The sequence below is a fragment of the Macaca thibetana genome, chromosome 20 (genome assembly GCF_024542745.1).
Source record: "Macaca thibetana thibetana isolate TM-01 chromosome 20, ASM2454274v1, whole genome shotgun sequence".
In the NCBI taxonomy this organism is placed as follows: Eukaryota; Metazoa; Chordata; class Mammalia; order Primates; family Cercopithecidae; genus Macaca; species Macaca thibetana.
In genome coordinates this window covers 73,341,765-73,364,835 of record NC_065597.1, presented here as the reverse complement: position 1 = coordinate 73,364,835, position 23,071 = coordinate 73,341,765, and the positions used below count along the sequence as shown (strand labels likewise).

The 23,071-nt window shown below is 47.4% G+C and overlaps 3 protein-coding genes across 3 annotated transcripts in view; 2 read left to right on the top strand and 1 right to left on the bottom strand.

Moving 5' to 3' along the window:
- Nucleotides 1-7,054, bottom strand: part of ABCA3 (ATP binding cassette subfamily A member 3) — a 60,846-nt gene extending 53,792 nt beyond the window's left edge. The window contains exon 1 of the mRNA XM_050774164.1: nucleotides 6,868-7,054. The gene's annotated coding sequence lies outside the window, so the exon portion shown is untranslated. The remainder of the gene's footprint in view (nucleotides 1-6,867) is intronic.
- Nucleotides 1-23,071, top strand: part of TBC1D24 (TBC1 domain family member 24) — a 253,197-nt gene that overhangs the window by 78,570 nt on the left and 151,556 nt on the right. The gene's annotated exons all lie outside the window — the stretch shown is intronic.
- Nucleotides 5,444-7,230, top strand: LOC126944148 (translation initiation factor IF-2-like). The gene has a single exon (XM_050773409.1). It carries the CDS (start codon nucleotides 6,172-6,174, stop codon nucleotides 7,228-7,230), a length of 1,059 nt encoding a protein of 352 aa, XP_050629366.1. The 5' UTR covers nucleotides 5,444-6,171.

Here is a 23,071-nt window from a genome sequence, read left to right as displayed (position 1 = left end):
CAAGACAGGGAGACGGCCCGGGAGGGTGACGGGGGAAGGTGACCTGGGAGGCCAGTCTTGAATGACTCATTAGTTAGGACAGGAAGGACATTAAGGATCCTGGAGACAGACTGTGTATGGGGAGCAGCGAGTCATTCCGAGTGGCAGTGCAGAGAATGAGCCAGGAAAGGCAGCAGGCCCTGGGCCCACGTCATCAAGGCGCCAGACACTGCACCAAGAAGGGAGCTCGGGGTGTGTCCCAACAGGCAGTGACGCTGGGTGAGGGTGACTGGTTTTGTTTAATCCTTTATTCAGGACATGATCTTTTTTGAGGGAGGGGTGCACAGTAAATATTTGAAAATGTCTAATTCAATGGATCCTGTGGATGAAATCCCCAAACACCAGTAATTTTTTTTTTTTTTTTTTGAGACGGAGTCTCACTCTATCACTCAGGCTAGAGTGCGGCCTGATCTTGGCTCACTGTAACCTCCGGCCCCCAGGTTCAAGTGATTCTCCTGCCTCAGCCTCCCAAGTAGCTGAGGAGTACAGGCACCTGCCACCACACCCAGCTAATTTTTTGTAGTTTTAGTAGAGATGGAGTTTTGCCATGTTGGCCTGGCTGGTCTTGAACTCCTGACCTCAAATGATCCACCTGCCTCAGCCTCCCAAAGTGCTAGGATCACAGGTATGAACCACCACCGTGCCCGACTTAAATATTATTATTATTATTATTTTATTTATTTTTTTTTTAGACAGTTTCACTCTTGTTGCCCAGGCTGGAGTGCAATGGTGTAATCTCAGCTCATTGCAACCTCTGCCTCCTGAGTTCAAGCAATTCTCCTTCCTCAGCCTTCTGAGAAGCTGGGATTACAGGCACCCACCACCACGCCCAGCTAATTTTTGTATTTTTAGTAGAGACGGGGTTTCACCGTGTTGGACAGGCTGGTCTCGAACTCCTGATCTCAAGTGATCTGTCCGCCTCTGCCTCCCAAAGTGCTGGAATTACAGGTGTAAGCCACTGTGCCCGGTCCTAAATATTATCTATATATATATAAGCAGGCACATTTATAGGGTATGGTCCTCGCCCCTTCCCAGTGGTCTCCAAGTGGGGTGGGCTAGACAACCTGCAGCAGTGAAAAAGTGATGAGAAAATCTACTTGTAAGTATTTTTCTTTAAAAATGCGAAAAAAATGGCTTCACTGATATTTCTGTCTGTTTCCTGCAGGGACAGGGTCTCAGTCACACACTGTTATCCAGGCTGGAATGCAGTGGTGTGATCCTCCTGCCTCAGCCTCCTAAGTAGCTGGGACTACAGGTATGCACCACCACACCTGGCTTTTTTTTTTTTTTTTTTTTGTAGAGACAGGTCTCACTATGTTGCCCAGGCTGGTCTCAAACTCCTGAGCTCAAATGATCCTCCTGCCTCAGCCTCCTAAGTAGCTGGGACTACAGGTATGCACCACCACACCTGGCTTTTTTTTTTTTTTTTTTTTTTTGTAGAGACGGGTCTCACTATGTTTCCCAGGCTGGTCTCAAACTCCTGAGCTCAAATGATCCTCCTGCCTCAGCCTCCCAAAGTGCTGGAACTACTGGCATGAGCTACCATACCCTGCCAGCTTTACTGATATTTAGTACTTGGACAGACCCTGGTGTTCACGCTGGCTTGTATGTCAGCAGCTGTGGCATCCTGACTTAGGAGGAGGCACCCTGTGATGTGGGGGGTGATGGTGGGCCCTCACCGCAAGTCTACTTTAGGCATCTTAGGCATGTTGGAGTTTACAAGTTTCATGGTATTCCAGTTGTGGTCAATTAAAACAAACAAACAAACAAACAAAACAAAAAAACTCAAGACCCTTAAAATAATGAAAGCTTTACAATATTTCGCAGTGATGCGGAAAATGACCATGAATATCTTTTGTGTGACTTGGAGGTTTACTGGTCATTTCATGACTTAGTACTTCAAAGAGTCAGAAAATTTAAGGAGAAGGTACAGATTTTCTTTTGTGAAAAGTTCCAAATCTGGAGATATTTTTTCATTTTTAAAGACAAATAACTGCAGCAGTGTGTCATCTACCTTTTTTCTTTTAAATAGACACAATGCAATCTGTTCCTTTAAAGAAAAGGTGACAATATATGAGTTACAGCTTTTCAAAAAGAATCCGTACCTAGAGCATTTGTGAAAACAGACATTTGAAGAGGTTTCCACAATGACGTGACTGCGTTCCCAATGATGCTACAAGCGTACTGTCTACATGAACATTTACACCCGCACATCAAAACATCAACACCAGAATTTCCACCTACCCTGACAGTCACTGAACATACCCCAGCCCAAATTCATCAAGGGCCCTCAGATGATGGGTAAATGAAATTGAAAAGTACCCTGCCTGGTAAGCACAGGGTTTGTGCCTTTCTCTGTATTGTGTTTATGTGCAAATGCTGTTAATAACTAGGGCCTGAAATAAATACATATATGTGTGTGTGTATATATATATATATATATTTTTTTTTTTTTTTTTGAGACAGAGTTTCACTCTTGTTGCCCAGGCTGGAATACAATGGTGCATTCTCGGCTCACTGCAACCTCCGCCTCCCAGGTTCAAGTGATTCTCCTGCTTCAGCCTCCTGAGTAGCTGGAATTACAGGTGCCCACCACCATGCCCAGCTAATTTTTTTTTTTTTGTAGAGATGGGGTTTCACCATGTTGACCAGGCTGGTCTCGAACTCCTGACCTCAAGTGATCTGCCGACCTCGGCCTCCCAAAATGCTAGGATTACAGGCGTGAGCCACCTCGCCTGGCCAATAAACAGAACTTACAATTGATCTTAAATGCTGGGACTCAGGATTCAATAAGAGTTGATAAATGGGATGTGGACACATGGTTTTCATCTTTAAAAAGCATGTTTATACAATAGTTTTTGTAGCATTCATATGTTGGATAACTTTAATCATGCTTATTTCACCTCTTTTTTTTTTCTCTTTTAGAGACAGGGTCTTGCTGTTTCTCAGGCTGGAGTGCAATGGCATGATCATAGCTTGCTGCATTCTTGAATTCCCAGGCTCAAGCGATCCTCCCTCCTCAGCCTCCAGAGTAGCTGGGACTTCAGGTGCATGCCATTTTTTTTTTTAAATCTTTCAGTAGAGGTAGGGTCTCACTATGTTGCCCAGACTGGTCTCAAACTCTCGGCCTTAAGGGATCCTCCCATCTCAGCCTCACAAAGTGCTGAGTTTACAGGTGTGAGCCACCATGCCTGGCCTTTATTCCTTTAAAAGATCTATATTTGTATATATTTCTATGTCCATAATACATCAGGATAGTAATTGTAATTTATAATACATAATATATATCGGGCTGCATGTTTACATTCACTCACACATAATGGTACACATGAAAAATAAGTCTGAGGCCTGTTTTTTTTTTTTTTTGGAGACGGAGTCTCACTCTGTTGCCCAGGCTAGAGTGCACTGGCGCGATCTCGGCTCACTGCAAGCTCCGCCTCTGGGGTTCACGCCATTCTCCCGCCTCAGCCTCCCAAGTAGCTGGGACTACAGGCTCCCGCTACCACGCCCGGCTAATTTTTTGTATTTTTAGTAGAGAGGGGGTTTCACCGTGTTAGCCAGGCTGGTCTTGAACTCCTGACATCGTGATCCGCCTGCCTCAGCCTCCCAAAATGCTGGGATTACAGGCGTGAGCCACCGCGGCTAGCCTTTTTTTTTTTAAATGCAGGGTCTCACTCTTTTGCCTAGGCTGGAGTACAGTGGTGTGATCATGGCTCACTGTAGCCTTGACCTCCTGGCTCAAGTGATCCTCCCACCTCAGTCTCCCAAATAGCTGGGACCATGGGTGTGCACCACCATGCCCAGCTAATTAATTTTTTTTTTAGGGATGGGGTCTTGCCATGTTGCCCAGGCTGGTCTTCAACTTGTGACCTCAAGTGATCCTCCTGCTTTGGCCTCCCAAAGTGCCAAGATTACAGACGTGAATTAATTGCACTGGCCAAGGCCAACTTGTATACTCAGTGGCCCTTGTGGGGACGAGGTAGGAACAAATGCACAAGCCACAGCCATCGGCTGAGAGCTGGGGAGGCTGGTTTGAGGCTGTGGCACTGGCATCGCAGGCCCTGGCAGAGCCCTAGCTTGCTGGCGCTCATACTCAGCACCACAGGCGCTGCCCGGAGTTGGAGGCTGCTGCCTCCCTAGGAGCACAGGCTCTGCATTTACACTGAAGTTCTGGCAGGGGTTCATAGGGTGTATTTTTAAGCCAGAGATGTGGTTCCAAAGGGAGCTATCAGGAGAGACTTCCACAAAATCTCTGCTGCTGCCTGCTTCCCTAACCCTTGCCGTGGCCTCAGTCTTGTTCTCCGTCCAGCTAGCTGTTCTGCCTCCCTAGCTGCAGGAAACGAGGTAATGAGGCAATGGAAAGTCCCCAGAGAGAGGTAACCATGGATGTTCTGCAACAAGTAAGGTAGCAAGGACCTCGTTACATGGCTCCCGCAAAGGCACCGGTCTGCCTGTTGGCTCCAAACCTCTCTAACACCACAAACACTCTGAGCCATTCAGGAGAATGGGGTCTGCAAAACTCTTCCGGGACAGGGTCTGACATGCCTCACTCTTCCCCACAAGATGTGGGCCTTCAGTGTTTTGTCTGCCTAGAATATCACCCAGCATAGCTTTCTCTACTTGCCGACACCTACCCATCACTTCCCAGCCCACTTCTAGTGCCATGGCCTCTGTGAAGCTTGTTTCAGGGGCTCTTTGTCTTGGCTGCCTGAACAGTGGAATTTTCCAGGGCACTTTAAGGCAGAAACTGACATCTGAGGCCCACCCCTGGAGATGCTGGGCTGTTCTGGGCCCAGGCTGGCTTCCCATGTGATTGTAACAGGAAGCCTGGGTGGAGACCTTCTGCTCTTATTGGAGCCACCTCTCCTCCACCTCTGGTCACCTGTTGCACCTTTTCTAGATGTGTCATGTGGTACTCATCTTGTTCTGTCTTCCATCACAGTTACCTGTGAATAAAGCATCTTTTTAGCTCTATCCTAACACCCCCCAAGAGCAGGGACTGTGTATAATTCATTTTTTTTTTTTTTGAGGCAGAGTCTCGCTCTGTCACCCAGGTTGGAGGGCAGTGGCGCCATCTCAGCTCACTGTAACCTCTGTTCAAGCGATTCTTCTGCCTCAGCCTCCTGAGTAGCTGGGATTACAGGCACGTGCTACCACGCCCGGCTAATTTTTTATATTTTTGGTAAAGACGGGGTTTCGCCATGCTGGCCAGGCTAGTCTCCAACTCCTGACCTCAAGTGATCCGCTCGCCTCTGCCTCCCAAAGTGCTAGGATTACAGGTGTGAGCCACTGAGCCCGGCCTCCAATTCATCTTTCAACTGTGCACAGGGCCTTCCCCGTCAGGGCCGTTCCCAGAGTTCCAGAATGCTTCCCTTCAATAGACTCCACAGTCTCCGGAAGCAGGGCTGGGGAAGAAACGGCAAACCAGGGATCTTACCTGGGCCTTCCCAGTTGAGACTAAGTCAAAATGGGTTCCCGTGAGTCTGCCTGGCTCATGCAGATGGAAGGCTAACCTCTTTTTAGAAACAACTCGTGCTACCCTCTCCTGTTTCAAAAGAGCTGTCTGGTCAGAATGGTGGTAAGTTACCTTAGGAAGAGAGAGGCGTCGTCCTGTTTGTCAGAGTTAGCAAAGGTTCAATTTAAAAGAAAAATTCTCTAAGAAGTTAAAAATAAAAGTGTGGGGAGATTCCCATGACATCCATTTTTATCTATTTTTCCCTTTCTCTTACATTTCCCAAGAGGCAAACTTTCTAAAACAGTCTTAGTCTTTTCAAGTTTACAAAAGGCAGCACCCAGACTATCTGAACAAAATGATAGGGCGCCCGGGAGAAGAGTGCACCTCTCCCACGCGCACCCTGCCTGGCTCCATGCTGTCGCGGGGTCTAGCTACTCACTCAGCGGGCATTTCGGGAGTTCCAGGAACACAAACCCCAACAAGATCCAATCCATGCCTATCCGGAGTGCACTGTCCAGGACGTAACCCGGCGAACAAGCGGCAATTACCCCCTGAGGACATGGCTTCATCCGTGCGACAGACACCAAGCGCCTTCCCCACGCCCGTGACCATAAGGTCGTCCCGGCCCTCCTGAAGCGTGAAGCCGGCTTGGAACAGAGCCAAGACACACGGACGCGATGCAAACAGGCGTCCTGACGGAGGGCACCGAGAACTCGGCCTCAGCGACTGCCACAGGCCCCTCCGCCTGGACTAGCGGCTCCCCTTCCCCGCCCCCACACAGCGGAGGGCGCGGCAAACGCCCACCGCGGACTGTGGGCCTTGGATTCGGATTCGGAGGCGCCTTGCATTCGGATTCGGAGGTTCCTCGGAACGAGGGGGTGGGAGCAGGCGGAATCCAACCCGGGCGGCTTTGCCACCGCGCGCCCGGCCTCCCCGCGACAGGGAAGCGGCGCCATCTCCGCAGGTGCGCGGTGGACGCCTGCATCCCTCGGGCCCGGGGCTGTCGGGCGCTACACATCCACCTCCTGGGCGCACACAGAGGGCCTGGGCCGTGCCGAGTCTCGGCAGGGTTGAGCTTCCCCGCGCGGCGCGGGCTCCGGCACTGCCCGCAGTGCGGGACACGCCCAAGGCTCGGATGGGAGCCGACGCTGCGGGAGCGGCACCTGCAGGGAGCGCAGGGAGCCGAGGCCGCGGCGGGAGGGGCGGGCGCGGCCGGCGGGGATGCGGGGTCGCGGGAGGGGCCCGCAGCCCAGGCCAGAGCTGGGGGCGGCCCGAGGCCCAAGCTGGCCAGCGAGGGTGGGAAGGGCGGACCCGGGTGGGGACCGCAAGCCCCGGGAACAAGCGCGCGAGCGGCGGGTCCCGGCGGCACTCACCGAGCCTGGGCGCCGGGGCGGCGGCGGCCGGTGCGCGGACCTCTCGCGGGGTCCCCTCCCTCGGCCACCCGGGCTCTGCTCCAGCCTCGCAGTGGCGGAAGCACTGACAGCTGCGTGGCCGCCCTGGAGGGGAGGGGGCGCCTGCGACCCGCGACTGGCGGACGCACCGGCCGTTCCGGCTCCAGCAGGGGGCGCGGCGGCTCGCGCGTGCGCAGTCGGCCGCCCCTGCAGGTGCCCGGTCCACCCCCGGCCGCCTCGGCCGCTCCGGCCAGCCCAACCCCGCGCCTGCGCAGTGCCCCGTGCATCTCGCCCTTGCCCGGCAGAGGGCGCGCTGGCTTGCGCGTGCGCAGTCGGCCACCCTGAGAGGACGCGGTTCGCACCCGGCCGCGCGGCAGCCCGTGCCTGCCCACTGCCCTGTGCCAGCGCCTATGTCCAGCAGGGGGCGCGCAGCGGCGGTAGCCGAGCGAGGGCGCGGCGGCTCTGACAGGAATGGCTGTGCGCACGTGCGGTTCACAGCGGTGGAAGTCTTCACATCTGGAAATTTGACTTTGGCCCTTTCTCTATTTCTCCTTATGCACTCTTTCCTTGGGCCCTCGTCACTCCTGGCACCGAGCGAAGCGCTTCCCCGCTTCTGGCCGGGCGCTGAGGCACGACCGAAAGCGAGGCGGCGGCAAGGAATCTTCTGGAATTCGGCCGTCGGGGCAGGCGTCGAGTTTACAGGAAAAGACGCAGTGTCCCAGGATGGGCGGAGTCGCCCTCAGTTGAGGAGCGAGGGAGGCTTCGGGGGTCGCCAGCCGGGTAGGAGTCACCTCAGGCAGGAGGAACCAGGCCTTGTCGGAGTCACCTGGCGGGAGGGTCCAGGGTGGGGCGGGGCCGCCTGTGAGGAGGGTCCGGGGACGGTCGGGGTTACCTGAGGGGAGGGGGGGCGGGGCCACCTGAGGGGAGAGTGGGGGGGTCGGGGTCACCTGAGGGGAGAGTGGGGGCTGGTTGGGGCCACCTGAGGGGAGCTTGGGGGGGTCGGGGCCACCTGAGGGGAGGGTCCGGGGACGGTCGGGGTCACCTGAGGGGAGGGGGGGTCGGGGCCACCTGACGGGAGAGTGGGGGGGTCGGGGTTACCTGACGGGAGAGTGGGGGGGTCGGGGTCACCTGAGGGGAGGGTCGGTGGAGGGTCGGGGCCACCTGAGGGGAGAGTGGGGGGGTCGGGGTCACCTGAGGGGAGAGTGGGGGGGGGTCGGGGTCACGTGAGGGGAGAGTGGGGGGTCGGGGTCACCTGAGGGGAGAGTGGGGGGTCGGGGTCACCTGAGGGGAGAGTGGGGGGTCGGGGTCACCTGAGGGGAGAGTGGGAGGGTCGGGGTCACCTGAGGGGAGAGTGGGAGGGTCGGGGCCACCTGAGGGGAGAGTGGGGTGGTCGGGGTTACCTGACGGGAGAGTGGGGGGTCGGGGTCACCTGAGGGGAGGGTCGGTGGAGGGTCGGGGCCACCTGAGGGGAGAGTGGGGGGGGTCGGGGTCACCTGAGGGGAGAGTGGGGGGGTCGGGGTCACCTGAGGGGAGAGTGGGGGCTGGTCGGGGCCACCTGAGGGGAGGGGAGAGTGGGGGCTGGTCGGGGCCACCTGAGGGGAGGGTCGGTGGAGGGTCGGGGCCACCTGAGGGGAGAGTGGGGGGTCGGGGTCACGTGAGGGGAAAGTGGGGGGTCGGGGTTACCTGAGGGGAGAGTGGGGGGTGGTCGGGGCCACCTGAGGGGAGGGTCGGTGGAGGGTTGGAGTCACCTGAGGGGAGGGTTGGGAGGGGTCGGGGTTACCTGAGGGGAGAGTGAGGGGGATCGGGGCCACCTGAGGGGAGGGTCCGGGGAGGGTCGTGGTCACCTGAGGGGATGGTCCGGAGAGGGTTGGGGTCACCTGAGGGTCGGATCGGGGAGGGCTGGGGAGGGTCGGGGTCACCTGAGGGGAGGGTCTGGGGAGGGTCTGGAGAGGGTTGGGGTCACCTGAGGAGAGGGTCCGGGGAGGGTCGTGATCACCTGGGGGAAGGGTCCGGGGAGAGTCGGGGTCACCTCGCGGGAGCTGGCGGAATGGGGTCACCTGCAGGGAGGGTGCAGGGCGGGGGCGAGTCGCCTGCGGAGAGGCTCACCTTAGGCGGTCCCAGGGACGGGTCGCGGTCTAACGGGATGGGGGTGGGGAGGTGGGTCGGGTGCAGATCAGGTTGTGGGACTGGGTCGCCCCAGGCAGAGGAGGCTGGGAGGGGCGGGCCCCCTTGGCGTGGCGGGGAGAGGTGGGGTGAGGGACTCCCGGGCTCGAGCGTGTCGGCAGGCGCCGTGCGGGGCCGACAGTTGCCACGGGCCAGGGGCAATGGGTCTCTGACCGCCGCCAGCGGCCGGACCACAGTGAGGTGCGTCCGTGGTCCCGGCGCCCCGGGTGAGGGAGGGCTGCTGCGCGTCCTGCCGCTGCGAGCAGCCTGCGACCCGCACCGCCAGCCCCGCGCCCAGCCAGCCGCCGGCACCACAACCCGACGGCTGGGGACCTAATATAACGCAAGGGGCCGGGGGCGGAAATCTCCCACCCCCAAGAATTCTGATGGACTAGGGTTTGAGCGGCTCGTTCCCCATTTTAGTGTGTACATAGCACCTTTTACTCTGATGATGTTCTGCGTAGCCCATTCCACGAGCAAAGGGACATCGTCAGGTTCATGGCTAGATCCAGGGTCCTAGAGTGCCTGGGGTAGAGGAGGCTCGTGCTAAATAATTTGTTGAATGGAATCACAGGCCTGGCTTCTGATCTTGGCCCACTAATTAATGTAGACATGTCATTTTATCTTTCTGAATCTCAATTTCCTATCCCTAAAATTGAAATTATAATAATAGTAGTTAATAATAGCAAACTCAAAAGTTTTTTGTTGATGTATTCTTTTCTTTTTTGGGTCAAATGAGAAAATGCAAATTTAAGTGCTTACTACAATACCTGACACATAAATGCCAAATAAATGGTAGTATAATGTGAGTGTGGCTAGGGATTTACATAGCCTAGTCTCCGTAATAAGCATACAGGAAAAAAAGAAAACCCCCAAACAATTGAATGCAGTTACAGGATGGGTGGGGGAGTAGATTATCATTGTGCTGCAAACATTCTAAAACCCCCCTTTCCCCGTCAATCTTCACAGACTGCAACACTTCAACCAAAATGTCTTCCCCATTTTCTACTTCCTCCCAGAAAGTGATGTGAACTTGGCTGCTTGGCCCTCTCTTCACCCGGCCATATCCTCAATCATTTTTCTTTCCAAAATCAATCCTTGCCATTTCCAATTTGAATTTGTCAGACCTTGAACGTTTTTCCGGCGTTTTCAAAACCTGATCCCCATTCTCGGTAACCAAATCCAGTACCAGAACTGGCTGACTCAGAATTTACCTTAGATGGAAGATAGGGTAGGAATATTGGAAGAAAGATGATCTCACAGATCAAGACAGACAGTTGCAGGGTACTAATTTTATATCTTTTTTCTTAACCCTGTCAGGTTGTTAATTATTATAATCACAATCATGAGGTGGGAGGGTGTGAAGGCTACTGGGAAAAGTGTCTTATACACAAAATTTTCAGGCTCTGGACTGTTTAAAAACAGTTGCTCATAGTGAGCTGGACCCTTTTGATGCCCTTCAACAATCACTGGATAATTCATCACCTTGTGCTCAAGGCCCATTATTGAAAAAATAAAACAAATCTAGATGCTCCACCTAGTCATTTCTCTCCAGATGGAGGCCCAGATAAGGTCATAATTTCTTCAAAGTTACCCAGTAGAGCTGAGATGACAACCTCCGTGTTCAGGCTCCTGGATTCTACCCCTCTCTTGTATGGAAACACTCACATCCATATACCATGAATACATGCTGAGAAATTGAAGGATACACTCCTTGAAGTTACAATGGTTCAAACATTTCTTTCTTTTCTCTCAAGATTGATGGTAAACATAGTGGATGGTGACACTCATAAAGAAATCTTACAGCTTCACAAAAGGCAGTAAACCTAGCCATTACACTAGTTGGCTAAATATAATTAAACCAATAAGCTCCGAATTCTTTGAAGGGGTACAAATACTATATCCTATCCTATCTATCCTATCCTATCCTATCCTATCCTATCCTATCCTATCCTATCTATCTATCTATCTATCTATCTATCTATCTATCTATCTATCTATCATACAATAGTACCCAAATTGCTGATATTCAATGCAGTATCTTAGAATAGGGCTTCTTTGATTGTTTCCCTGGGAATGATGCTATAATTCAGAGATGCATTGTAGACCAAGGGCTGTACACATATTCCTTCATTCAGTGATTGGGAAGCATTATATTGTAATGGTTAAAGCCAGACTCTGGCCACACTGCCTTAGATTAAATTCCAGCTCTTAATGTCTTTAGGCAAATTACTGAACCTTTCTGTGCCTTGGTTTTCTAGTGTAAAATGAGGATCATAACAATTCCTCATAGAATTGTTGTGAGAATTAGATGCATTCAAACATCTAGAGTACGGGACTTAGAAAAGTCCTTGGCATTCAGCAATGGCTCAATAAGTGATCTAAGCATTACACTGTATGCTTTGGAAACAAACGAATGAAATTTTTTTTTTTTTTGAGATGGAGTTTCACTTTTGTTGCCCAGGCTAGAGTGCAATGAGTGATCTCGGTTCACTGCAGCCTCCGCCTCCCGAGGTCAAGCAATTCTGCCTCAGCCTCCAGAGTAGCTGGGATTACAGGCATGCACCACCATGCCCAGCTAATTTTGTATTTTTGGTAGAGACGGGGTTTCTCCATGTTGATCAGGCTGGTCTCAAACTCCTGACCTCAGGTGATCCACCCCCCTCGGCCTCCCAAAGTGCTGGGATTACAGGCATGGGCCACCATGCCCGGCCAAACGAATGAAATTTATGTGTTTTGCAGGATCTCACAAAACAGAGTTGCTTAATTCGATTTAGTTTTGACTGTGTGCTTACTATATGCCAGATGAAACTTGAAATAAACTTGTAAATAAGCCACCATCTATACTTTAATAGAATTACATTTTACTGTTTCTTATGGTTTTTCAGTTGTTCTCTTGGGTTTTCTATGTATACAACTTAATAACATGCAAACAATCATAATCTAGTTCCCTCTTTGCCTATATTTATGCCTCTTGATTCATCTTATCATCTAACTGTAGTAGTATAGGGCCACCAGGAACTTATATAGGGTACCATGCCTGGTGAGAAATTGCCAAGAGGTGATCCCTGCCTCCCCACCTATTAGATAAAGGCAGCTCTTTTGAATGAACCAATTAGTTAAAGGCACCCAACTGCACAAACCAATTAGATAAAGGTAGCCATGAGTGGACCTTTCAGCCAACAGATTCAGCCTTAGGCCAGGGCGAGTGGAGCATAGAGTGGATCTCAGCCCTGCTTCTCATCCTCTTAGCCAAGTGCCCTGGTGTAGGGAACAGCCCTCATAACTGGACACAATGGCTCTGGGTTACCGTTTCCAGAATAATGCTAGAAAATAATGTTGCCACTGGCATTCTAATCTTGGTTTTGTCTTAATTGTGAATGCTTCTGTGGTCATCAGAAAATATCTTCGCTTTTGATTTGAGAAATGTGTTTTTAGCACATTATAGACGGTTTTGTTTCTGAGGACTTTTTAAAAAAGTATCTAAGAATAGATGGAAAATTTTATCAAATGCTTTGGGAATTTATTGACATTATGTTTTTATTCCTTTGACCAATTGATATAATGAACTAAACTAATAGAAATCATAATGGTGAAAATAGTGGATCATTCCTGTATTTCTGGAAGAAATTTTCCATTTGTTCATGGTATATTATTCTTTTAATGCACTTCTAGATTCTATGTGCTAGCAAGGATTTTTACATCTTCTCTTTACTAAGAATGGGCTTTAGTTTTTTTTTTTTTTTAATGGTATCATTGTCAGTTTTTTTGATATCATCATTAGCTAACCTGATTTTTTTTCAGTGGAAGTTTACCCTCTCTCTGCTTATGGATTAATTTAAATAGCATTAGAATGACCTATTGCTTGTAGTTAAAAATAACTTACCCATTTGAGTTTTTGCACTTACACTGCTTGGAGGACTCTGACAAATTTCTCAATTTCTTGAACAGTTTGTGTGAAGAAATATTTATGTTTTAAAAAAGTCTCTTACTGGATTATGGTAGTAACTTCTATTTTCCTAATCAACCCATCCCAGACAGATTGACAAATTTATTAGCATAGTGTTACAAAAAACATTTAATTTTCTGTGCAACATTGGGTATTTTTTCCTTCATTCTTCATTAATATGTCTGACAGTGTGTTTGTTCCTTTTTTTGTATTGACTGGATGTGCTAGTGGATTATTTATTTTAGGGGTTTAATTTCACTGTCAATCCTTCTTTTTTTTTTCTTTTGTTATTGTTATTATTTTTTTGAGACAGGTTTTCTCTCTGTCATCCAGGCTAGAGTGCAGTGGTGCAATCATTGCTCACTGCAGCCTTGAAGTCCTGGGCTCAAGCAGTCCTCCTGCCTCAGCCTCCTATAGTAGGCCTGTCTAATTTTGGTTTGCGGTTTTGGGTTTTTATTTTTTTGGTAGAGATGGGAGTCTTGCTATGTTCCCCAGGCTGGTCTTAAACTCCCAAGCTCAAGAGATCCTCCTGGCTTGGCCTCCTAAAGTGCTGGGATTACAGGCTTGAGCCACTCTGCCCAGCAACCACTGATTTTTTTTTTTTTTCTGAGACAGAGTCTCACTGTATTGCCCAGGCTAGAGTGCTGTGGCATAATCTCAGCTCACTTCAACCTCTGCCTCCCAGGCTCAAGTGGTTCTTGTGCCTCAGCCTCCTGAGTAGCTGGAATTACAGGTGTGTACCACTATGCCCAGCTAATTTTTGTATTTTATTTATTTATTTATTTGAAACAGAGTCTCACTCTCATTACACAGGCTGGAATGCAATGGTACAATCTCAGCACACTGCAACCTCTGCCTCCCAGGTTCAAGCGATTCTCCCACTTCAGCCTCCAAAGTAGCTGGGTTTACAGGTGCCTGCCATCACACCCGGCTAATTTTTATATTTTTAATAGAGATGGGGTTTCAACGTGTTGGCCAGGCTGGTCTCAAACCCCTGACCTCAGGTGATCTGCCCTCCTTGGCCTCCCAAAGTACTGGGATTACAGGTGTGAGCCACCGTGACTGGCCTAATTTTTGTATTTTTAGTAGAGATGGGGTTTTGCCATGTTGGCCAAGCTGGTCTTGAACCCCTGGCCTCAAGTGATCCACCTACCTTGGCCTCCCAAAGTGCTGGGATTACAGGCATGAGCCACTACTCCTGGCCCTGAGATATATATATATTATATATATATTAGATCAAATAGTTATGCCTTTTCTGGAGTGTTAAATAGTTAGAATTACATAGTATGTAGCCTTTTAGATTGGCTTCTTTCACTTAGTAATATATATTTAGAGTTCCTCCATGTCTCTTCATGATTTAATAACTCATTTCTTTTTGTTTGTTTTTATTGTTTTTGAGGTGGAGTTTGACTCTTAATGCCCAGGCTGGAGTACAATGGCGCGATCTCGGCTCACTGTAACCTCTGCCTCCTGGGTTTAAGTGGTTCTCCTGCCTCAGCCTCCTGAGTAGCTGGGATTACAGGTGCCCACCACCACACCGGCTAATTTTTTGTAGTTTTAGTAGGGATGGAGTTTTGCCATATTGGCTGGCTGATCTCGAACTCCTGACCTCAGGTGATCCTCCCACCTCGGCCTACCAGAGTGCTGGGATTACAGATGTGAGCCACCGCCCCCCGCCCAGCTTATTTCTTTTTAATGCTGAATAATATTTCATTGTCTGGATGTACCACAATTTATTTATCCATCCACTTATAGAGGGACATTTGGTTGGTTGCAAATTTTGGCAATTATGAATAAAGTACTATAGACATCCACGTGCCGGTTTTTGTGTGAACATAAGTTTTCAACTTGTTTGATAAATACCAAGGAGCATAATTGCAGGATCATGTGGTAAGGGGTTATTTATTCTTGTGAGAAACCTCTTGTCTTTCTAAGTGACTGTATCATTTTGCATTTCCACTATCTATGATCAAAAGTTCCTGTTGCTCCATACCCCTGGTATATCCATCAATTTGGATGTTTTAATAGGTGCGTATTAGTCTGTCCGTGCTGCTGTAAAGGAATACCTGAGACTCTGTAATTTATAAGAAAGGTTTAATTGGTTTATGGTTCTGCAGGCTATACAGGAAGCATGTTGCCACCAGCTTCTGGGGAGGTCTCAGAAAACTTACAATCATGGCCTAAGACAAAGGGGGTGCCACCACTTCCCATGGCTAGAGCGGGAGGAAGAGAGTGGGGAAAGTGCTACACACTTCTACCATGAGAACAGCACTAGGGCGATGGCACTATACCATTCATGAGAAACCATCCCCATGATCCAATCACCTCCCACCAGGTGCCACCACCAACATTGGGGATTACAATTTAACATGAGATTTGGGCAGGGACACAAATTCAAACCATATCAAGGTGTGTAGTGGTGTCTCATTGTTTTAATTTAGAGTTCCCCAATGATGTATAATGTTGAGTATCTTTTCATATGCTTATTTGCCATGTATATATTTCTTTAGTGAAGTAACTGTTTAGGTTTTTTGCCCATTTTTAAATCAGGTTGTTTGTTTTCTTATTGTTAAGAGTTCTTTGTATATTTCAGATAATAGTACTTTATGAGATATGTCTTTTACAAATATTTTCTGCCAGTCTGTGGCTTGTCTTCTCATTTTCTTGATTGATAGAATATTTTGCAGTTTAGGAGAGAGTTTTTCATTTACAACAATTTGCTGTTTTTGCTTTTGGTGTTTTTATTTTATTGATAATACTTTTAGTGTAGTGTGATCTAGAAATGTGGTCGGTATCATTCAACCTCTTAGAATTTGAAATTTTCTTTATGGCCTATACATACTCTGTTTTCATGAATAGTGGATGGTGTGCATAAGCTTGTTTTTAAAAAAACTTTTTAGAAACAGGGTCTTGCTGTGTCACCCAGAGTGAAGCACAGTGGCATGATCATAGCTCACTGCAGCCTTGAACTCCTGGGCTTAAGTGGTCCTTCTGCCTCAGCCTCTCGAGTAGTTGGGACTGCAGGTGTGTGCCTCCATGCTTGGCTAATTAAAAAAAAATTTTTTTAGTGACGAATGTCTTACTATGTTGCCCAGGCAGGTCTTCAACTCCTGGCCTCATGTGATCCTCTTGTCTTAACCCCTGAGTCATTGGGATTATAGGCATGAACCACTGTACCTGGCTCTATTTTTTAAATCATATGGGAAACAGAGGTGTTACATACCAAAAGTACAATAATACTAGTTTTTTGTTTGTTTGTTTGTTTTTGAGATGGAGTTTCGCTCTTGGTTGCCCAGGTTGGAGAGCAGTGGCGCAATCTCGGCTTACTACAACCTCTGCCTCCCGGGTTCAAGCGATTCTCCAGCCTCAGCCTCCCGAGCAGCTAGGATTACAGGCATATGCCACCATGCCTGGCTAAATTTTGTATTTTTAGTAGAGATGGGGTTTCACCATGTTGGCCAGGTTGGTCTCAAACTCCTGACTTCAGGTGATCCACCTGCCTCGGCCTCCCAAAGTGCTGGGATTACAGGTGTGAGTCACTGCACCTGGCCAATAGTAGTTTTTGTAGTTATCTAAAAAGTTACCTGTACTGATAATTATTTATTCATATGGCTTCAAGTTACATCTAGCATTCTTTTGTTTTAGCCTGAGGGACTTCCTTTGGCATGCTTTTTTGGGCAGGTCTACTAGTAACAAATTTCTTTAGCTCTTATTTACCTAAAAAATGTCTTAATTTCTCCTTCATTTTTGAAAGATAGTTTCGCTGGGTGTAAATTCTTGACAGTTGTTTTTGTTTGTTTGTTTTTTAAGCATTTTATATATATCATTCCACTGCTTTTTTGCCTCCCTGGTTTCTGATGAGAAATTAGCTGTTAATCTTATTGAAGATTCCTTGTACAAGTTTCTTCTGTCTTACTGCTTTCAAGATTCTCTCTTTGGGCTGGGATTGGTGGCTCACACCTGTAATCCCAGCACTTTGGGCGACTGAAGTGAGAGGATCACTTGAGGCCAGGAGTTAAAGACCAGCCTGGGCAACAAAGCAGGCCCTGTCTCTACAAAAAATAAAAAAGTTAGCTGGGCGTAGTGGCATATGCCTGCAATCCCAGCTACTTGGGAGGATGAGGAAGGAGGCTCACTTGAGCCTGGCTGGTCAAGGCTGCAATGAACTATGATCATGCCACAGAGCCAGACCCTGTCTCAAAAAAAAAAAAAATTCTGTCCTTATCTTTTTTTTTTTTTGAGACGGAGTCTCGCTCTCTCCCCCTGGCTGGAGTGCAGTGGCGCGATCTCGGCTCACTGCAAGCTCCGCCTCCCGGGTTCCTGCCATTCTCCTGCCTCAGCCTCCCAAGTAGCTGGGACTACAGGCACCCGCCACCGCGCCCAGCTAATTTTTTGTATTTTTAGTAGAGGCGGGGTTTCACCATGGTCTCGAACTCCTGACCTTGTGATCTGCCCGCCTCGGCCTCCCAAAGTGCTGGGATTACAGGCGTGAGCCACTGCACCCGGCTATCTGTCCTTATCTTTAGCATTCTACAGTTTCATTATAGTAACTGTCTTTGTGGGTCTTTTTAAGATTCTTGTACTTGGAGTTTGTTGAGCTTCTTGGATCTGTAGATTCATGTATTTATCAAATTTTAGAAGTTATTATTTCATTATTTCTTCAAACATGTTTTTATCTCTTTCTTCTCCTGGAACTTCCACAATGTGTATTTGGTACACTTGATAGTGTCCCATAGGTCCCTTAGGCTCTGTTAAATTTTCTTCATTTTTTTTTCCTGCTCCTTAGACTTGGTAGTTTTAACTGCCCTATCTTCAGGTTTGTGGATTCTTTCTTCTGCTTGCTCATATCTTCGTTGAATCCCTCTAGTGAATTATTTTGTTTCAGCTATTATGCTTTTCAGCTCCAGCATTTCTATTTGGTTTCTTTAAAATTGTTCTGTTTATTGACATTTTCTGCTTGTACACACTTCATTCTTCTGATTTTCTTTAGTTCTTTGTTCATGATCTTCAGCTCTGAGAATATTTAAGACAGTCCATTTAAAAGTTTTGCCTAGTAAGTCCTATGTCTGGGCTTTCTCAGGAATGGTTTGAGTGGCCTCCTTTTTTCCTGTGAATAGGTCATACATTCCTATGTCTTTGTATGGTTTGTCATTTTTTTACTGAGAGCTATACATTTTGAATACTGTAGTTGGTAGCTCTGGAAATCAGATTCTCATCTCTCCCCAGAAATTCCTATTGATACTTGATGAAAGCTGCAGTTGTCCATTTGTTTAGTGACTTTGCTAAAAAGACTATATTTCTTGTTGTGTGCAAGTACTGAAGTCTCTGTTTCATTATCTCTGCATTCAGCAAGTGACTTGACAGATTTTTTTTTTTTTTTTTTTTTGAGACGGCATTTCGACCTTGTTGCCCAGGCGGGAGTATAATAGCATGATCTTGGCTCACCACAACCTCCGCCTCCTGGGTTCAAGTGATTCTCCTGCGTCAGCCTCCTGAGTGGCTGAGATTACAGGCATGAGCCACCACACCCAGCTAATTTTTGTATTTTTAGTAGAGATGGGGTTTCTTCATGTTGGTCAGGCTGGTCTCAAACTCCCGACCTCAGGTAATCCACCCGCCTTGGCCTCCCAAAATGCTGGGATTACAGGTATGAGCCACCGTACCCAGCCGACAGATTTTTTTTTTTTAAATACCTGGATTCGATAAGAAAAGAACAATAAAGGGTTTTCTGTTTCTTTCAATTCCCAGGATCAGTGTCACCTGAGAAGCCACTGTAGCCCTTGGGTGTTGAAACAATGGCCACTGTCTGCACTGGCCCCTCAGTGATCAAAAGCAACAATCAAAACACACTACTCCAATTTATGAAAGACAGAATCTCTATTAGACTAGACTCCAGACCTCCAAACTAGTTGAGACAGTTCAGGCCAGCTCAATAGGTGTTTTAGTTGAGGGATCAATTCTGGAAGTTCCTATTCCACTGTCTCCTGTGATTCACTCTGCATTCACTCTTTTTTTCTTTTTCTTTCTTTTTTTTTTTTTTTTTTTTTTTGACAGAGTCTCGCTCTCGCTCTGTCACCCAGGCTGGAGTGCAGTGGCACGATCTCAGTTCACTGCAAGCTCCGCCTCCCGGGTTCACGCCATTCTCCTGCCTCAGCCTCCCGAGTAGCTGGGACTTCAGGCACCTGCCACCACACCTGGCTAATTTTTTTTGTATTTTTAGTAGAGATGGGGTTTCACCATGTTAGCCCGGATGGTCTTGATCTCCTGACCTCGTGATCCGCCTGCCTTGGTCTCCCAAAGTGCTGGGATTATAGATGTGAGCCACCACGCCTGGCCTTTTTTTTTTTTTTTTTAGATGGAGTTTCGCTCTTCTTGCTGAGGTTGGAGTGCAATGGCGTGATCTTGGCCCACTGCATCCTTCCACTCCCAGGTTCAGGTGATTCTCCCGCCTCAGCATCCCGAGTAGCTGTGATTACAGGCATGTGCCACCATGCCTGGCTAATTTTTTATTTTTATTTTTTTAGTAGAGATGGGGTTTTGCCATGTTGACCAGGCTGGTCTTGAACTCCTGACCCCAGGTAATTCACCTTCTTCGGCTTCCCAAAGTGCTGGGATTATAGGTGTGAGCCACTGCGCCTGGCCTGCATTCACTGTTGAAGATGCTGCTTCTAAAATTCTTGTGTTCAGGAGAAGGAAACACTGTCTCTGTATTTAGGAAGTAGCATTACAGGGAGTATAGTAAGAGACAAGAGACACAACACATCCAAGAAGGAAGACTTTCCAGGAACAATAGTCATATTTTCTCCATATTTATATGAGTCTTGTTTGTTTAATTTCTTTTGTGCAAAGTTAGAGATGCTTTCACCTGAGAAAAAATATATTCCCCTTTCTGTCCCTGCTGGAAAAATGTTTTCTGTAAATGAAAATCTCATTTTTGTTATAATAATAGTATCTAAAAATTAAAGCATATATTACATTTGGGAAACAAGAAGATTGAGAAGAGAAGGAACTTTCTGCTATCTGAGGTATTTTTCTTTCTCACAGTCATTTTTGCTTCACATCCCCACAAAGACTGCATACCCTTTAATTCATTCATTCATTAATTATTTACTGAGTTTCTACCATGTGCCACCTCTGTTCTTATGTCTGGGGATTCAGTGTTGGAAAAAAAAAACAGAGCAAAAGGTTCCTGCTTTCACAGAACATAAATTTGAGTAGGGATATCAGATTAAATAAGCAAATAAATAGCATGTAAATCTTTTTTTTTTTTTTTTTTTTTTTGAGATGGAGTCTCGCTCTGTCGCCCAGGCTGGAGTGCAGTGGTGGGATCTCGGCTCACTGCAAGCTCCGCCTCCCGGGTTCACGCCATTCTCCTGCCTCAGCCTCCCGAGTAGCTGGGACTACAGGCGCCCGCCACCGTGCCCGGCTAGTTTTTTTTGTATTTTTTTAGTAGAGACGGGGTTTCACCGCTTTAGCCAGGATGGTCTCGATCTCCTGAGCTTGTGATCCACCCACCTCGGCCTCCCAAAGTGCTGGGATTACAGGCTTGAGCCACTGCGCCCGGCCTGCATGTAAATCATTTAAAAGTGCTAAGAAGAAAAATAAACATGAAAAGTTGATATGACATCTATAGGGATGTTGAAATTTTATATAGAATGATCAAAAAGGCCTCATTGAGAAAGTCATATTTGAGGAAAGATCTGAAAGAAGTAGGAGAACTAGCAGTGTTGATACACGAGGGAAGTGTGTACTTGACAGAGAGAGATGAATTTTGAGGCAAAAATGTGTTTGGTGTGTTTTAGGAATAGCAACTATGCCTGTGACACAGGAGCAGGGAGAAGGAGAGAAGTAAAGTAGGAGACAGAATGAGATAAGAAAGTGAACAGGCACTATATCATGTAGAACTGTGTAGTTCATTGTAAGACAAGGCTTTTGCTTGGAGTGAGATAAGAGCCAGTAGAGAGTTTTGAGCAGAGAAGGAAGCATGATCTGACTTAAACAGGGTCACCCTTATTGCTGCATGGACAATGGATTGCAAGGTGGCAAGGGCAGATGTACTGATACCACCAAAGAAGGTATTGCAGAAATCCCGGCAAGGGACGATAAAAATAGGGGCGGTGAAAGGGATTGAATTCTAGGTCCGTTTCAGACGTAGAGGCAACAGGATTTGCTAACTAACTAGATTTGGAATGTGAAAGAAAGAGAAGTCAAGAATAATCCTGTATAGAAATAAATACTGAGCCGAGCGCGGTGGCTCACGCCTGTAATCCCAGCACTTTGGGAGGCCGAGGTGGGCGGATCACGAGGTCAGGAGATCGAGACCATCCTGGCTAACACAGTGAAACCCTGTCTCTACTAAAAATACAAAAAATTAGTCAGGCGTGGTGGCAGGCGCCCGTAGTCCCAGCTACTCGGGAGGCTGAGGCAGGAGAATGGCGTGAACCCGGGAGGTGGAGCTTGCAGTGAGCCCAGATGGCGCCACTGCACTCCAGTCCGGGCAACAGAGTGAGACTCCGTCTCAAAAAAAAAAAAAAAAAAAAGGAATTACTGTTGATATTTTGGTATTTAACCTTCCAGTTTTTAATATACATGTTCATAATTTTATATACTTTTAATTAAAATTGAAGTCATCTTCTACCTACTACTTGTAACCAGTTCATTTTGTAACATGTTGCTTTCCTGTATTATTAAAAAAGAATAAGGCCAGGCCAGATGGCTCACACCTGTAATCCCAGCACTTTGGGAGGCTAAGGTGGGCAGATCACCTGAGGCCAGGGGTTTGAGACCAGCCTGGCCAATATGGTGAAATCCCATCTCTACCAAAAAATACAAAAATTAGCCAGGCGTGGTGGTAGGTGCCTGTAATCCCAGCTACTCGGAGGCTGAGGCAGGAGAATCACTTGGATCTGGGAAACGGAGGTTGCAGTGAGCCAAGATCACACCACTGCACTCCAGCCTGGGTGACAGAGCAAGACTCCGTCTCAAAAAAAAAAAAAAAAAAAAAAAAAAAAAAAAGGGGTAATAATCCTATAACTCAAAGAATGGAACTGGCATTAACAGTGAAGAAGACTGTAAGACAATCTGTTTTAACAGGAATGAGAAAGCTCAGTTTGGGCATGTCAACTTTGAGATGAAACACATGGAAATACTGAGCCAGCAGTTGGGTATCTGGATCTAGAGTCAGAGGGAAGGTCTAGGCTGGAGATACAAATTTAGAAGTCATCAGCATATAGATGGATTCAAATCTAACAGCTGAATGAGATCACCTAAGGAGAGCACAGACTGAGCCCTGGAGTGTATTTAGAGGTTGGGAAGAGGAGGAAGAATCAGCAAAAAAGACTTAGAAGGAATTGCTAGAATGATAGGAGGAAAAGTAGTCCATCACAATGATCTAGAAGCCCCAAAGAAGAAAGTTTTCAAGGACGAAAAGGTAACTCTTAACACTTTTGTACTATGTATAACATTTCCCCTCATTTGTTTCCTGACTAGTGGTGACCCCTCCTCTTCAGCTAGGAAAATGGCAGTGTTCAGAAAGTTAAAACAACTTCTTTGGAAGAATTTCATCTTAAAATTGGGTATGGTTATCTGTGGGAAGATATAAGTCCTTGGGAAGGAGTGAATGTTTCAGTTAAATTGGTTCATAATAACAGGTTAAAGAACAATTAAGAACTTTACATGGACAGGGGCCCTTTTCTGCAAATGAGTCATGTTGTTATTAAAGATGACATCATTGTTACTGATTTCGGGCCATTGGTGTTACAGAAAGGTTAAAAGGAGATGTTTCTAGCTAATTCTTATTCTGTGTTTTTCTTTTTCATGTGTGGGGCAGGGAGACTGGAAGAAATTAAAGTGTTCTAAATGGAAGAGCATTCACCACATGTGTTCTGTTTGGGGTTAACATTTAGCTTTTGTTTTTATTTTAGAAACAGAAGACTCTGGTAGCAATCCTTGAAATCTTGATGCCATTGCTATTTTCTGCAATTGTATTGCATCTTCGTTGTAATAGTGCTCCAATAAAAAGACCTGCCACTAGCTACCATGCAATTGATATCAGTTCGTTGCCAGCCTGCTTCT

Excerpts from the sequence above, each read along its gene's own strand:
- LOC126944148 (XM_050773409.1), top strand. The coding sequence starts at position 6,172 with ATGCAAACAGGCGTCCTGACGGAGGGCACCGAGAACTCGGCCTCAGCG.